This window comes from Pan paniscus, chromosome 7 (assembly GCF_029289425.2).
Source record: "Pan paniscus chromosome 7, NHGRI_mPanPan1-v2.0_pri, whole genome shotgun sequence".
In the NCBI taxonomy this organism is placed as follows: domain Eukaryota; kingdom Metazoa; phylum Chordata; class Mammalia; order Primates; family Hominidae; genus Pan; species Pan paniscus.
In genome coordinates, this window is record NC_073256.2 from 109352501 (window position 1) to 109370796 (window position 18296).

Sequence of the window (18296 nt, forward strand, 5' to 3'; positions counted from 1 at the left end):
TTTCTCAGGCAGGATCACAACTCATTCTCAACTTCTTCAGTCCCTTCAATAATTCTGATGACTGACAAAATTTGGGAATTTGTGACCTAACGTCATTACAATATTGCTCCACCCACTTTTTTGTGCATGTTTCCTTTTATAACAAAGTACACGAGCACCAAGTTCTAAGTTCTTCATACCCCCACACTCAAAACATCTTCATATGAAACTATGAATAAACACCAACTTCCTATCTGTAACAATAAATGTCAAGGAGCCAATTTTTTAAAATCTATCATTTTGTTTCTATGACTCCTTTTCAAAAGGACAGTACTTCCGGTCCAGGGCAGTGGCTCACGCCTGTAATCCCAGTAGCTTTGGGAGGCCAAGGTGGGAGTGTTGCTTGAGCCCAGGAGTTTTGAGACCAGCCAGAGCAACAAAGTGAGATGATGTCACAAAAAAATTAGCCAGGTGTGGTGGTGTGTGCCTCTAGTTCCAGGGGAGGCTGGGAAGGGAGGATTGCTTATGCTTGGAAGGTCAAGGCTGCGGTGAGCCTTGCTGGCACCGATGCGAATGCATTGGGTGACAGAGAACGGGTATGGGTGACAGAGAAAGACCCTGTCTCAAAAAAATTACTAAAAAAAATGTTTAAAAGAAAAAACAAAAAAGACAGTACTTCCTAACATTTTCTTAACTCCACCTAAGCATCAGCATGATTTAGTACCTAGGTTCAAATCTGTCACTACCAGTTGGGTGGCCTTGCATATTTTACTTAACCTCTATAACCTCAGTTTGCCCATGTGTCAAATGTGTATAAAAATCACTCCCTCAAAAAAAAAAAAAAAAAAATCACTCTCTCAAATGGTAGTCCTGAGAATTATGTAAAATGGCTTGTAAGCCAAATGTTTAACAGAAGTCTGCTACTCAATGAATATTCACTGCCTATTATATGCAAGTTATCATTAATTAATGTCCTCCCCTATTTTCCTCTCTAGGCTTTTAGATTTTAAAAAATATATTTTTTAAAAGTATTTCACACAAAAGTATGCCACTTGGGAAAAATCTACTTAAAGCTACCAAGTTTTTCTGCATTTTCAATTATGGAACCACTGTTAAGAACATGTCAAATTTATAAGGCAATTTTCCAAAAAAAAAATTTTGCTAAGAACAACACATTCACCATTTACTTGATACAATTATTACTTTGGATTTACTTTGTGGTTCCTTGGTCTAACTTATTTACATGTTAAAAAAGCTTATTATGCAAATTCAAGAATGAATAAAAAGGAAAAGATAAGTGACTGACAAAAGTATCTGAAGTATGCCAACACACCTTTTGTGAAAATCACCTTCCTGTCTTGGAAGTTTACGAGGTGGAGCTGATGGACTGTGAGAAACATGGAAGTCTTTTGTTCTTGGAGTAGGGAGGAGAGGCAGTTAATGGTTAAAAATTAAATTGCAAAATCTCTGTCAAATGTGGGATATAGTGATTTGAAGCATGTCTTCTGAGCTAGTCTCTTACCCAGACTTCTAATTCTGAAACTTCTTTTGCAAAACACAACTGGTATGGCTTTGCCCCTGATAGGTCCATATAATAAAAATAAATAATCTATTTCAAGAAAATGGAGACGACCATAACCCTGGACAATGAAAGAACTGCATATACGATTCATAGCTTCTCCGTGACTCAGTTTGATATGGGAGACTAGCCTTCCTAAATACTCGAAAATCCTCCACTTCTACAGAAAATCACAACACATGGAAAAGTGACTTAGAACGCAAAAAAAGATATATGTTCTATTTTCTAGTGTGACAATGTGCAGAACGTAGTGTAATACGCAAAAACCAACAGTTCTCTTCTCAAACTAGTGGTTTCGGTAATTCTACCTATAACAAAGATTTGGTTTTTTTAACAAAAAAGAATTAGTGTTTACCAGGAGCTGGGGATAAAAGAGATGAGGAGTTACTGTTTTATGAATACAGAAGGTTTCAGATTGAGGTGATGAAAAAGTTCTGGAGATGGACAGTGGTGGTGGCTATACAGCAATGTGAATATACATGATGCCAGCAAACTGTACACTTAAAAATGGTTAAAATGATAAACTGCATGTATATTTTACCACAATAAAAAATTTCAATGTTATTCATCTTAAAAATGACACTAGATAAAAGAAGAATGTGTTGTTATAAATTCTTGTTCATCTGGGCCAATGATAAAAATCCCCTAAAGCAATGAAATTAAAATGAGCATCCAATTAGATTGAGTGACTCAACATAACAAAACCATTTTGTCATCATTGAAAACCACTAGGCATGCCAGGAAAGTGTACTTACTGAAATACTGAAATACATGTGCACATACACACACACACACACATTTATATATATAACATGTTTATGGCCAATATAACAATAAATTTGTATAACCATATCTTTATTAGTCAAACAGTGAGAAAAAAAACTCTGGTGGGGTCAATATATAATGCAGAATTTAAAAGACTGTCACTATAGCATGAATCAGACTTGCACACAATCTTCAGATGTAGAAACTATTATAACAAAATACTTGCGAGAATGGTGTCTACATGTCTGAGTCTCCCACCCACACTATCCCTTACACCAAGAAAACTGGGTTGGTTTCCATTTGCTTACCACTAGTCCCAGAACGAGGGTGCGAACTCTTTCTCCTATCTCGGGTGAAATGTCATTGCCAAACTGCTGCAGGGTAGTAAGGAACCTTTTCAGCTTGCTGAGTTGCCTGGCACCACAGGCTGGGGGCAGCTGTTGATTAGCCAGAGAGGAGGAGGAAGAAGAGGAAGGCCCATTGCTGAAGCCATTGGGTGGTGAGGGGGCGCCATTCAAGGCTGCAGGAGAATGGCTCGTGCCATTAGTTACTGTCAAGAGCACAAAATCAGAAGGAAATCATAAACTTATAGAGAACATGCATGAGGAAATTGCCACCAAGTTTCCTACCTTTTACATCTACTAGTTTTATAAGTTTTTAAGTGTTGGGACTTTTTAAAAATGCTTAGACTTCACAGGGTTACTACATTCTCAGGTACTCTGTAACTAAATGGGTCTACTCCTCATACTGAGTGATGGTATCCTGCACAGAGGCTGACAATAAATGGAGTCTGCTGCAACCCAGGGCCAGCCCTGCCTCCCATGTGCACATATGCCAACCACCTGAAATGTTTCAAAAATAGAACAGACAGCTTCGGATGTCAGCTTTTTGTCGCAGGCTTACATCAATATAACAGGACTATTCCTTTCCAAACTGCTCCCCTAGAGAAAGTGTACATTTGGTGGAGACTAAATTTATCATTGAACATTTTTAATCATGTTTTGTACACACAACCGACAGCTGTGTTTATAGGAATAGGACTTTCAAGTTTTAACCTTCCACCACCCAATTAGAAGGCTATTTTCTCCCCCTCATACTTCTTAACCACTTCTTTAGGAAAAATGCATATTTTATGTACAGAGCCAAAATGGATATGGTGTTTAACAAGGAGTTATTTCAAGAAATCAAAAAGGGACACCTAAATCCAGCCAAGAGCATGGAGTGGTGATAATTCAGTAAATTCATTTCTGATAAAATTTGTTTGAACATCAAGACGATAATCCCTGTCACTCTGTAACCCATTAATATGTACATTAATAAGTACATAAAAAGAAAGCAAAAAGTTGATAATCCATAAGAACTAGAATTAAAAATCTGCATCATTTGCATTAAAGAAAATGTTGATTTTATCATGTTAAGTCAATTAATTTGATAAGCAGAACTTTATCAAACCCATCTTTTTAATATAATTTTGATATAGTTCGAAAATGTTTTCAAGACCATGTTATGCTTAAAAATTCAATTTTGACATAATAAAATGGTTCTCTTGTCACAACTGAGTATCATAATAACCTGTCAAGAAATGCCAGCTCACCAGGACATCTCACAGGAGACATATGCTTACCCCTGTGGCTTTGGGTAACAACAAACCAAATATAAGATGACACGGTTACAACTTGGCATTGCACAGTCACCTGCTCCTTACACATTTGGAAAGGTCTTTTAAATGGCAGTGTAACACTGCATAAACAGCCTGAGATGTGTACTTTGCTAATCCCTTATAGTCCCAAAGATCTATTTTTGCCTTTTAGTTATTTTTCATTCATATGGATTTCATGGCACATGGTGTGCAAAATAGCTGCAACCGATAACATTTATTAGTTTCACAATTCCTTGATGACAATTTCAACCAGGACTTTGAGATTTATTAAAACAGTTACTCACTATCCCTAATGAAATATACAGGAAAGAATGGGAAGTTGCAATTCTGTCAGAATTCTCTGTCCTTTCCTTTGGACTGTACTGAAAGCAATACACTCTATTGAGAGAACACAGAACTTGAGCCAAGCAGGAATGGAGTAAAGTTTTAATAAGAGTCTGACAGGTTCAAGACAAGAAAGACACGACCGGGTGTGGTGGCTCACGCCTGTAATCCCAGCACTTTGGGAGGCCGAGGTGGGAGCATCACGAGGTCGGAAGTTCAAGACCAGCCTGACCAACATGGTGAAACCCTGTATCTACTAAAAATACAAAAATTAGCTGGGCTCAGTGGCGCATGACTGTAATCCCAGCTACTCAGGAGGCTGAGGCAGGAGAATCGCTTGAACTTGGGAGGCAGAGGTTGCAGTGAGCTGAGATCGTGCCACTGCACTCCAGCCTGGGTGACAGAGTGAGATTCTGTCCTCCCCCTCCACCCAAAAAAAAGGGCAAGAAAGGCACTTCTCACTTCAGAAAGTTTTCTGTATGATATTGTTGCATATCAATACCCTTTTTAACACAAGGATATTATATTTTAACATTATTTGTAACCACTTGAAATAGATGAAAATGGTGTTAGAAGAAGTAACCTAGAAATAATAATAGCACATTTCCATGTTCCAAGTCATGCTGAACAAACTAAAATAAAGAGCTCCACATTAAGATGAATTAGAAGTTATAGTGGTAACAACTGGAATTACAGACCAAATGCTGCTTCATTTGCTAAAATCATAGCAGACTACAACTTCGAAGCAATAATGAAAAGGAAGGCAAATATTGGCAGTCATACAAATTAGACCTAAGCTATGATACTTCTGTGCTCAGTACCTACTTACTGGCAAACAAATGATTTTTTTTTGGTTCATTTCTGCATAATACATTGATGCTGAATTTTATTTTCCCTTGATTTTTCATTTGCAGAAAAAAATTTAATTTAAACTTTAAAACTGAAACTCAAAAGCCTGAAATGACTACTTACACGTTGTCGGTGTAAATGAACTGGTTCTTGGAGCTCCTTGAGTAGTTGGGGGAGGTGGCATCGTTGGAGGAGTCAGCCTAGATTGCGTCTTCACATCCACAGGTGAGTCTGGCATTGTGGAGTGCTTCTCAGTACGATCTGGAGGATGCCACCAGGAACATATTATTTTACTCCTTAAGCACCTCAGTTTTTCAAGTGGGGTTTATCTTTTTTAAAAGCAAGTGAACAGAAGAAATTCAACATCTTCTATCAATAAAATACACTTATCTACTGACGTTTAAATCAGGATTTTATCATCCAAACCCCACTTAAGAAGGTATAGCACAGATGGCAGGACCTCATTTGTAACTAGGTTATATTATATCCTATTGTTATTTCTGGCTTAGGCAGATGCTACCTTGGTAGTGTTATATGCAGCAGCACAACTGCACTGGAAGCTGAAGCCAATGTTAGCAAGAGGTAGAAAATAGATGAGGAAGTGGGATGATAATGAACCCCTCATGACAGCTCAGAAATAACAAAAACCTGAAGTCTGTTATGCAGGTGAGATACTGGTAGGAGCCAGCTCTTTGTAATGATTTTCTCTTACACCTGCCATCCCTGTGCTATCCTTAGTTTTCTGGCCTCTTAGATGACACAGGTTATCGTCTTCCAGGCATATTTCGCATTTCAATTTTTCCTGCCGTTTTAAAAATCACTGCTACATAAGTGAAATGTGTTATACAATGAAGTGAAACTATTATTTACTTAAAAGGTGTAAATTTATGACCTGCCATTTTAAAAGCATGAAACCAATACTCCAATTAATAATCTCAAACAGAGTTAAGAATGTAAAAGTCCCAAACAGAGAACTAAAAAGAACTAGACACTGCTAATATTTTTTTTCATGAGTATGTGGCAGATATGAAGAAATTTCCTGATTACCCAATAATGGACATTCATACTTCAGAACTGCTTTCTTTTAAGTATACTTTTCCCTTGACATTCTGAACTGTTTTTCTCAATCTAATCTACTTATCAAAGCAACAGACCTTTTGATCTGTTCAAAGCAATTTCTTAACGCTTTGGTTATAATAAACATTTAAAAGTTGAAATAATTTTGGTATCATTTTAAGGAAGCTGCAATAAAAGAATAAAAATAATCGTCACTCAAATAAGAGTATTTGCATGATGAGCTAGTCATCAGCAGTATCAGAGTCTCTATTTTTGGTTCTTTAGATCTAATTCTTTCACAAATGTGTAGGCACGCACATGAACACACACACACCCAAAGTGTTTTGAGGCACCTCTTGCAGTTATAGACACAAATATCTCACGCTTGGGCTTTTAGAAAAGTGAAGTAACTATTAAGAAAGAACAAGCCTTTAAAAATGTTATAATAACCACAGTGAGAAAATCTCAAAATCACTTAAAGGTCAATTATTGAAAGAAAAAGAAAAACCCAAATTACTACTATAACAATTCCAAATCTACCTCACTTTTGTTCAAAGCAATTGCTTAACACTTGGGTTGCAATAAAACACAACATTTAAAAGTTGAAATAATGTTGATATCACTTTAGGGAAGATGCAATAAGAGAATGAAAATAATCATCATTCTAATAAGAGTATTTGCACAGTAAGCTGTTATTATTATTATTGATGAGTTAACAGCAATATCACGGTCTCCATTTCTGAATCTATATTTCTGGCTGAATAACAACGGATGTCCCTATAGTGAATAAAAGTGTTCTGAGTGAAAGGATGGTAGAGACACACATGAAGAGCATTTTCACCTTTATCTATTGTTAAAAACTTGTCTTCAGATTGCTATTCCAGTGCTATCTATTGTTAAAAACTTGTCTTCAGATTGCTACAACCAGTAAGTCACTTATTCTAGAAAAATACAGAAGTTAGGCAGGCTTAAAACTGCTTCTTCAACAGTTAAATTCATTTGCACATTCTACTCACCTCAACCAACCTCAGCAACAAGGGAATAAATAGCTTCCCACTTATGTTGCAGCTGAGGGAAGAGGTACAGCAGCAAATACAAGTCTCCCTAAATAAAGGCAAATATTTCTGTCATGCCAAGGAGGGAGGGAAAAAGGGAGGCTTGCCAGAGTCGGCTGGGAGATAACAGTGGGAACTGCTGGTCCATCTGGTTTTCATTCTGCTAACACTCACACGGAACTGTTAGAGAAGGCAGTCCAGATACACAGATTTGAAGCACGTGGTTGCACAGACAGAGAAAGGAAGAGCAGGAGGGGGAGGGGAAGTGGGAGTAACAAAAAAATAAATAAAGCAATAGGAGGAAAAAGAAGAGGAGGAAAAAGAACAAAATAGAGAGACAAGAGCCTGATGGGGGAGTAAGTTACCCTCAACAGCTTCCTTTACCCTCAGTGCCTACAAGCTGGACCTTAATGTGCACAGCCCCCTACCTGACTCAAGTTTATAGAGTTAAGGAGCAATATCTAAACTTAAACATATTTGAAGGCTATTTTTCTTTCCTAAAATAGACCACCCTAAAAAAATAAACTATAAATTTGACAATAAGTTTCCTCCTCAATTTTAAGTTTGTATTTAAGATAATCTTTGTATTCCTATCTTCTTCCCAATTTTAGAAAGTTTTTGGTATATTCATAATTTTGATTTGAAAACATCTGAATATTGTCTTGGTCCACACTTGTAACATGATTCCTATCCAGAACAGCAACATCATCATCCATAGATTATTTTTTTAATTCTTGAAATGTCAACAATAACTACTGAGACAATGTATAGGAAACACCACTACTTCTAATAGGAATATGAACATTCTAGCCAGAATATATGTATATGTACATATATTCAGGGTTTTTACATTAGCCAAATTTCTGCAATGGTTAGCTTCACTCTGATCAAATGGAGTTCCAGCCCAGAGGTCCTACAAACTGAGACAAAGTGGGACCATATGTAACTCATTCTGTGCTATTCAGTGCAATCAATCCAGGATGGAGATAGATGGTGAAATAACCAGCCAGGCCTAATCCACATACACATGAACACTCTCTGGAGCACAGAGATTTAAGATAAATGCAGAAAATGTGTTTCAAGTATGCTGAGCCCTGTTGCATTTGTTTTGGATTATTTAAAAACTTTTTTTGAAATATATATTCTTGAAACTTTTATAGCAAACAGCACAAGCAAGCTGATTTAACCACAGAAGCATTTCACTCCATTTCAAATTAGAGGACATGGTAAAACCAGTATTAAGTTATAATATTTCTTATATAATTTTTTAAGTTCATGGAAATTATAGTGTCCTGATATGTAATTTCCATTTTTTAGTTGCAATAGGGGAGTTCTGACATATACTCAAAGACTGACACAAAATGATTAAAAGTCAAAAGAAAAAAGAAAAAGAAAAAACCTCCATCAGATCATGTAGCAAAGGTAAGTAAAATAAAAAAGGGCTGACTTTACTTCTACCTTAGCGATTCATACTACTTGTAAACAAGACGATCTTCCCTCTGGGTAATGTTTCTCTCACATGGCAAATATCCAACACATATGTACCAAAGATGGTTGATGCATGGAAAACAAATGTGGCATATATTAATACATTACCTATATGATTTCAATATCCAGTTCAGTGTCAGGGCCTTCTACAAGTGGTATGTTTCCCATTTCCTTTTTTTTTTTTTTTAAATAAAAAGAAAAGGTATGGCATAATCTGCCATGGCACTTACTTTACTTTTAGTTAGTTCAAATAGCACCAGATGTGTTTCTAAGGTACAAAAAGTAGGTATTCTGCATTTTCCTTGTTTACGTAGCATTCTAGAGAGGACCAGTATAAAACAACAACAACAACAACAAAAAGGGAGTTCAAGTATTGGTAGGTGGTACATCTTTTTCTATCAGTTTATCAGGTCAATTATTATCGAAGTCTCAGGGATGTTATGGATTAGGAGGAACTTCTTGGACAACTAGTAGTTAGTCTGAGTTAGTCATATTTGAATAAGTGTTGGCTAAGCTAGAAGGTATGTACTAGAGAGGATAAGCCAAAGTGAAATGCAAGTCCTGTAACAGGAAACAGGAAAGAAGAAGGAAGCTAGAGAGGCATCAAGGTGGGTATAGAACTTTAATTTTTATTTCACTGGAAAAGATGGCAAATACAGTTCTGAAAATGATGCTATGTAGTGACTCCAATGTCTGGGTGTCAGATGTTACAGGAGACTATCCATGGACCAGAACAATGGTGCTGGTCACTTCTGCCCTCCATCCAGCCTCCACCCTTCCCTGATGAGCACTGTGGTAATGCCCATTCCTGCTCAGAACCCTTCCGCAATGCCCAAGAATGAAAGTCAAACGCTAAGATGCCAAGAATCATGAAATGACACAGTGGGATACTTGGCATAACAGAATAACTTCCTAAGGCAGACTGGCTTCAAATGTTGACTCTCTCCACCATTAGTAGTGAGTTCTCAAGCAAGTTAGTTTTCCCGAGCCTCAGTCCCTCATCAGAAAAAAATGCAAAAATGATCCTCTGTCCCTCATAGGAATGTGGTGAGACTGAATGAGATTGCACGTTTTAAACCCTAGCACTGTGCCTACTTATATTAGGTACCAGCAGGTGTGAGCTTCATTCTCTTGTGTCTTCAACTCCATGATCCATTCCTGACTTTTCTCTCAATCCTAGGCTCTATCAAATACCAGCCACCTTGGTACTCCCTGGCTTTTCTGCCTTTCTTTTACTTGCTGTTTCCCTCATCTAGAATGACCTGTCCCACCTGCACATTCTTCACTGCTCACTGTAGATCACACATCCTCTTTCAGCTTCCCTCAACTGCCCCGAGCAACAGCCGTATCACATTACCTCTGCCTTTCTTTTAACATTTATCACAGCCCTTCTGTATGATGGACACATGTATATATTATACACCCAAACATTCCAACCAATGCAAATGGTAAGCACTTGATGGCGATATTTTTTAAAATTCCTCCTGAGGAGGATTCTTAATAAATACGTATTAATATAATTGTGGATAGTTACATTTCTAACTATTAGAAATCCATTCCCTATATTATTGTCAGTTCAAAGATATCAAATTTCATAGTAAAAGACAAACACACACCATCAACAGTATACACAGAGAGAGGATAGAATGTAGATAACAATGGGAAGATGCTGGAGACCTGAAATTTAGTTCAGCTTTGCAACTAACTTATATAGAATGACGTCTCACCTCATGTCTTATCACAGGTGCCGTGATCTGAATGTTTCCCAAAATTCATGTGTTGAAACTTAATCACCAATGTGATAATATTAAGAACTGGGGCCTTTGGGAGGCACTCAGACTATAAGGGCTCTACCATCATGGATGGGATCGGTCTCTTACAAATGGGTTGGAGAGAGCTAAGGAGGCCACTTTTGCCCTTCCGTCTCTTCTGCCATGTAAAGAGGCACTATTCTAGCAACAAGCTGCCATCTTGAGAGCAGAGACCAGGCCCTTACCCAACCTGTCAGTACCTTGATTTTGCATTTCCTAGCCTCCAGAAGTATGAGAAATAAATTTATCTTGTTTAAACTACCCAGTCTAAGGTACTGATAGAGCAGCACAAATGGACTAAGACCATAGATGTTTTATGAATAGCATTTTTGCTGAAACACAAATAGGATCTTACCTATTCTCTGATCTAAAACCTTCAGGAGAGTCCCATTGTCCATGGAATAAAATATAAGCTCTTTAGCTTAGTCCATGTTGCAGACACTGTTGAGTTCTTAGCAATGCTTGTTGCTTTCTTCCTTGCTGGAGAGCCCTGACTTTGTTCAGGTACTCTTCCTCTTCCCACAATCTTTGGGGGCAAATTCTCCTTGTTGCACATTAGTCAGATTATCACAGTTTCTTTTTCAATAGCAGGCTTCAGAGGTGGGTGATGTGATTCGATTCTGGACAATGGGCCATGAAGGGAGGTCTACTGAAGAGGTTGTGAGAAAGACATCCTCACTTTCTAAACAGGGACCCAGGGAGCAAATAGTCCCTTCTCTTCTAATAGGCACTGTTTTATCTGTAAGTGATTACTTCCCATCACTTTTTTGAATTCTACTTTTCTTATCTATGAATTAAGCATATTAGATTGTATTCTTTCTAAAGATCTTTTGCAAATACTAATATTCTCTGGTTTCTTTCTATAGATATGGCTTATGATCATTACAAACACAAAGATGACCACCGTGAAAACATATATTTGATAATGAAGTGACCACAAATACAATTACTTTGAAAGTGATGATCATAACTAGCCTTCTTCTGTTCACATAAATTTCCATGTCCACAAGAATGTCTGCATGTCCATTTTTCTTCCATAAACATTAAAATTAATGTCTACCTCCTCTTTTCAAATACATTTTCAATACTCATCAATGATTTAGTTATAAAATAAGCATTCTAAAGTCCAATTCTCCCTCTTTAGCTGTCACCAAAACAATCACTAGGATTTTCTTTCATAGCCCAGGCTCTTAAAAGAGAATCTATAGTCACTTTCTCTGGTTCTTCATTTCCCACTCCATCTTCCATGCACTAGGAGCAGAAACCTATAAGACTGTCTGTCTAAACATTTCTCTTCCCATGCTAGAAACTGCCTTTCCCTCTAATCTCATAACTACCTTGGGAACTACCATGTTCTTTCATGAACTTGTACCCAAGACACCAACAGGCCCAGACATAGCACCTAGTCCAAGATAGGCAGTATCAGTCCTTCTCCAAGATCTTTATATTTAGAGTTGAGGGTAGAAAACTGCACCATCTACTACCCTCCACATCTAGAAAGCAGGTCTACAGCACAAAAGCCAGCAACTAACAGGCAGAAAAAAGCAAAGAGAAGTAATGAGAGATTATCATGGTAGTAGTAAATAAAGTCCCTCATTCTAGTGAATACTAGGGACTTGTCATATCTGTAAAATTCCTACAATTTGGGTCTTCCAAACCTTCTAGAGATTCCTAGTCAAAGAATCCCTACTTTGCCTAAAACCTAGATTGAGCTGATTTTCACCAGAACCAAGAAATGCTGATAAAATAACCCCAGCATGCAAGGTGGAGTGCGGTAGCTCACGCCTGTAATTCCAGCATTTTGTGAGGTTGAGGTGGGTGGACCACTTGAGCACCGGAGTTCAAGACCACCCTGGCCAACATGGTAAAGCCCTGTCTCTACAAAAAATACAAAAATTAGCCAGGCATGGTGGCACATGCCTGCAGTCCCTGCTACGCAGGAGGTTGAGGCAGGAAAATCTCTTGAGCCTGGGAGGCAGAGGCTGCCGTGAGCCAAGATCCTGCCACTGGGGTAACAGAGTGAAACCCCAACTCAAAAAAAAAAAAAAAAAAAAAGCAACCCTGGCATGTAGCATCAAGATATCCTCCTAAACTCCACCGAAACTCTTCTCAATTGTTTCTTTATTCTTAATCCAAGAAACATGTACACTACTTTATCTGACATCTCTGTAGCATCTAACACTTCCCCACTTCCTCCTTGAACTATTTGCATCCCCAGAATTCCATGAGTCTAATACTCTCTTTCTCTGGCTTTCCTCGCTTCTCCTTTTCAGTCTCTTAAGGGCTCCTCTTTTTCCTGCTCTGTGATAACTACTGACATTTTCCCCTAAGTTCCTTCTTAGACCCTTTTCAAATTTTCACTTTATACTCTTCCTTAGTGATTTCATTTGTGTTATCATTGGGCTTCAGAGACAGAACTGGAATTTGCCATCCTCTATGTAAAACTGGCCATGTTTTGCAACCCCTGTATTGTGGGAATAAACTCAAATAATGTGTATTGCATTCTTGGTCAAATGCCTGATACATGGTAAGCACTCCAGAAAGGGTGACTTTATTCACTCCGTGGCCAGTATGAGAATAACTCTAGTCAATATCCCTCCCAAATTCTAGACCCAAACTTCCAGAGGGCTACTCATTTCTACAACCTGAATCATCTACCATCTCTTGCCTGACCTATTCAACAAGTCATTGAATGGACTCCCACCCGTCTCTGATACATTCTCCAAACCACATCCAGTTATTTTTCTATGTATGCCAATGGTGTGACCAGAGATCCTGCCTCTCTCCTCTTGTAATCTTCAAATATCTCTTATAACCTTAAAGTCTGTGCTCCTTAACAGGACATAGAAAGACCTTTGTGACCCATCTGGTTCCTGCAGCTGCTCCAGACACATCTTCATTTCTGCCATCCACCCCATCCCCATCTCTGACCTCCATACTAGACAGCTGCAGTTCTCCAAATGCCCATGGTCACTCTGGCTTTCATACTCACTGCATCCCTTTCCTTGAATACTCTTCACCCCATCACCGCCTAATTAAGTCCATCATTCCTTTAAAACTTCCTTCAGGTGTCACTTCAGCCAGAAACCTTTTGCTGACAACCTTTCTATCCCCAGCTGGCCGGGTTTGTCCCAAGTTCTCATATTAGACTGTCTAGATCCCTCCTGCAGCACTGATCACACAGTATTTAGACCACAATTTACTTAAGAGCAATGATGACATTTTATTTGTTTTTATAGTCCCAGCACTTAGCAGTGTCCGACACACAGCTTTAACTCAAGATGAAATCATCTATGTATCTCCTTTTTCCTCTCATCATCCAAAAAGAATTCCAAAAGAATTTTTATATTCTGGAAAAATTAATCACTAAAGATAAATCTAGAAAAATACTACTGGATTATTCAATTCACCAGTTTTCTAACAACTCTCAGTAACCACATATTTCCTGAGACTTTTTAGTATATGATATTAGAAAAAAAGTTTGTAAGGCAATTTATACACATATGATCTATGGCCTCTAAAAACTGTTTTACAATAGTAGTGTCAGTGTAGTCATACATGTACACATTCAAAACAAAGAGAAAAGCATATTGTGAACCAAAGACATACTTTTTTCTACATTCTACAAGTTTTCTGTTGTTTTGTCTGTGGATAGTGGTACAGGTTACGTTTATTTTCTTGTTATTTTTCTCTGTTCTATAATGGGCATATTTTACATTTTACAAGCCAAAGAAATGCCCCAATAAACAACAACAACAACAACAAAACCCTATTAGGATAAATCACCTACAATCAGGCTTAGGCATTGTGCCAAATGTTGGGCATGCTTTATCTCACTTTAAACCTCTCTATGAAAAGGTACTATAAATTTGCCCACTTTATAGAAAAGGAACTGAGGCTCAGAGGGATTGAAAAATTTGCCCAAGGTTTTAAGTCAGGTCTTAATCCAGGCCTTCTCAAAGTTCATTATCATCTAAAACTATTGTCATTTTATTCATGATCTGGAAAACTGGGGTACGAACTGCACTCAGTAAACGTTAAATCTGTAGCTAGCATTACATTAAAACTGCATCTTCCGGCTGGGCGCAGTGGCTCACGCCTGTAATCCCAGTACTTTGGGAGGCTGAGGCAGGCGGATCACGAGGTCAGGAGATTGAGACCATCCTGGCTAACACAGTGAAACCCCGTCTCTACGAAAAATATGAAAAAATTAGCCTGGCGTGGTGGCGGGCGCCTGTAGTCCGAGCTACTCAGGAGGTTGAGGCAGGAGAATGGTGTGAACCCGTGAGGCGGAGCTTGCAGTTAGCCAAGATCGTGCCACTGCACTCCAGCCTGGGCAAGAGAGCGAGACCCAGTCTCAAAAACAAACAAACAAAAAAAGTATCTTCTAATACAGTAGCCACTAGCCACATGTGACTATTTAAATTTTAATTAAGATTAAATAAAATTTAAAATTTCGTTTCTCAGTCACACTAGCTGCATACTCAAATTTACATGTGCCTGATGGTTACTATGTTAGAAAGCTCAGTTATAAAACATTTCTGTCATCACAAAAGGACAATGGCATCCTAGAACAATGACTCTGAAATGTTACCCTAGAAATAACAGCTGTGTGGCAGAAGTCCATGGAGGTGACAAGGCAGCCCAAAGGGATGGGGAGCAGGAGGATTGTCTGGAGCCTCATCCTAAACATCTTCCACTGCCATTCAGACCTTTCAGTTGCTTTATATGCTGGGTTTCTAATTTGATGATGATGAGATAGGAAAAACAAGTCTGAAGCCCAAAGATATGTAAGCTATGAGCTCTGAAGAAGTGCCGGCACAAGACATTCTCAGTTCAGGTGATCAGTAAACATCAAGGTGACCATGCCAGTGAGGACAAGGCCACAGGCTTACAGTCCTGGGATGAGCCAGTCAGCAGCTGGTCCAGAATCAGAGATGACTGCAGCACATCCCTATGGTCTTTAATGGGAGTGAACTTGGATTAAGAGGGAAACCAGGTAAGAGAATGAGATAAATCTATGGCAATCGATCACTATTTTTGGAAAACTAATTTCAAAAAAATGTTTGGCTCATCTCCATACAGGGACAACAGGAATTCCCCTTCCCTTCCTCTATAGCACTTATCCGGCTAGCTATGCATGGCACATTTATCTTATTTTTGAATGTGTCCCCATCCAGAATGTCAGCTTCGTGAACAGAGATTTTTCTCTGTTTTGTTAGCTCTGTAGCATTTACAAAAGTGCCTGAAATAGTAGGCATTGGATGGACGGACAGATGGACAGACGGATGGAATAAATGGGGGGGTGGGAAGGAAGGAAGGAAAGAAGGGAGGGAGGAGGGGAGGGAGGGATGGATGAAAGGAAGGAAGAAAGGTTAGTTTCTGCCAAAACAGCTAGAGACATATTAGTAATTCTCTTTTTTTTTTTTTCAATTTTATCACTATTTTAATCAAATAACTTAGCTGTTTGAAACAAATCCTTAAGACAGTTCAATAGAGCAAATGGTGGTTCTGGACAGAAAAATAATACTCATTTCATGAAGTAAGGAAAGATCTGCTGTCATTGGAATACTGGTGGATGCCAGGCATTACTTGTATGTCTAAGTCCTTCAGAAATGTCATCCCTCCCACAGCTGTTACCACCTTTATTCCAGTGACTCTTGCTTCTTATTCTAATCACCACTTCTTGGAGGTACCTAAGGTACCAAATGGATATTAAGTGGCAGCCTGGGATCTAACGACTTCACTTTAAATAGCTTCAAATAGGTGAAGTCAATACACTTCAAATAGGGTAGTTCCGGGTTAATCTGACTTACACCCTGGTGTTCTATTTAAGATCTCATTTAAAAATAAGGGTCCCTGTTTAACAAAGAAAAGTTTAAAGCCCCTGGCACAGGCAAATAGCAAATGTCTACTTAAGGTTAACAATACTTAGGAAGGAAAACTAAGTTGCCCAAATAACAGAAGTCACTCCTCCTTGTCCAAAGAGAAGAGAAAGATGCATGTTATCACAAGGGCCCCAAAACTGAACATAAGCATGTATGTTAACATTTTGTTGTCAAACTGTAGTTCATTCTGGAAAGTAAAAAAAAAACAAACAAAAAACAAAAACAAGTCATTAGTGATCCAAACCTTTTATCATCTAAAGAACTGACAATTATTACTCTAATAACATTTGTCTTATTTGACAAGGATAAAGAAGGTTATAGAGAAGGTTCAGAGAGCTGCTGCAGAAAAACGGTAGCACAGACACTCAGTAGAGTCAGTTATGATCATCCAGATAGTAATTAGCAAATCAAGAGAGACAATCAGGAAGGTGCCCAGGGTATGTACCTGTGGCTGAATCGTAGACAAGCAAACAGCAGGAGTTTAAATGAACATTTCTTGATTTTAATTGAATGTACTCTAGGGGAAAAAAAAGTACTGTTAGTTTAGTCTTTACATTATAGGCAATGAAAAGGCACTGAGATTTTAGGCAGCCAAATGAGATGTTCATTTCTATAGTGTATCTGAGAGCACAGTATGAATAGGATAAAAGTGGCAACAGGGCAGGAGTACTGGATAGCAACAGTCTAGGCAAGATAGAACACAGGCATTCAGTATGGAAATGGCTGTAAGACTGGAGAAAAGGGGAAAATTCAGGAGATATTTCAGAAGTATTGCTCAAGTTTACACAGCTCAGTAAGATGCCCTCGAATAAGTAGGAACCGAGAGGTGCATGGTGATGTTAAAAACCAATGCCAAAACCCAGCAGGAAGAAGTATTTGGAAAAAGGACAGGATAAGTTCAACTTCATCAATGGTACTGTGCTGTTTGTGTATAAAATATCCCAAGTAGCTTCCTCTCCCACACTTGCCACTATCAAATTATTCTGCCTCCTCCATGTGCCTCTCCATTTCCACTGCCACCACTAGCATACAAGCCACCACTATCTTCCACTTGGACTTTACAACCTCTCACACCACACTGCAATCTGTTTACATGAAACAACAGATGAAAACTTCTCGTAAAACCAAATGTTTCACTCATTTTTTTTTTAAAAGCATTCCTTCAAAAATATTTACTGAGCTATATAAAATGTGCTAGGTACTGTTAAACACTATGGACAGGTCAGTGAACAAAAATTTTTAAAAATCACTACACTCAAGAACTTTACATTCTAATGATTCGATCAAGTCATTCCCCTATTTAAAGTGTTTCAATGGTTTACCATAACTCTTAGTATAAAATCCAAACCTTCAAATGACCAACAACCTAGATAGATTTAATATGGGCCTCTCTTATCTCATCTCATGCCTCATTGGTTTAATCAGCTGCAAACTTCATCTCACCTCAGGGCCTTTCCCTCTCCCTAGAAAATCCATCTCAGCTCAAATTCACTTACTCAAGGAAGGGGTCCTTGACCTCTCCCCTATCCTACCCACTGTATTATAAGCAATATCATACTACCTAATCTGTTTTTGTAGAGCTTACCACAACTGTTGTATATAATTGTATAATTATTTGTCTAACACCTCCTGCCAGAGAGTAGTGTCCCGTAAGGAAACGGGGACATATCAATTCTTATCATATCAACTCAGTCCCAGAACGTATCACATTGCCAAGTACTTAGTATGAGTAAACAGTGGATATATAAGAAATTTTCTATTTAAAAATATAGATTTGAAGGTACAGGTAGAGCAAAACAATTGGACTCCTTATTCTCTTTAGAAGGGGTTCCGAAGTTTCTT

At 38.3% G+C, this 18296-nt stretch overlaps 1 protein-coding gene across 5 annotated transcripts in view; it reads right to left on the reverse strand.

Moving 5' to 3' along the window:
- Positions 1-18296, reverse strand: part of RUNX1T1 (RUNX1 partner transcriptional co-repressor 1) — a 146445-nt gene that overhangs the window by 54984 nt on the left and 73165 nt on the right. For 4 of the 5 annotated variants that reach the window (XM_003821125.5, XM_003821133.5, XM_034966333.3 and 1 more), the window contains 2 exons: positions 5280-5417; positions 2632-2873 (listed from right to left, as the gene is read on the reverse strand). In XM_003821125.5, the coding sequence (XP_003821173.2) occupies positions 2632-2873; positions 5280-5417 (380 nt within the window). Of the gene's footprint in view, positions 1-2631; positions 2874-5279; positions 5486-18296 lie in introns of all 5 variants that reach the window. The other variant, XM_055116723.2, reaches the window with a different exon arrangement.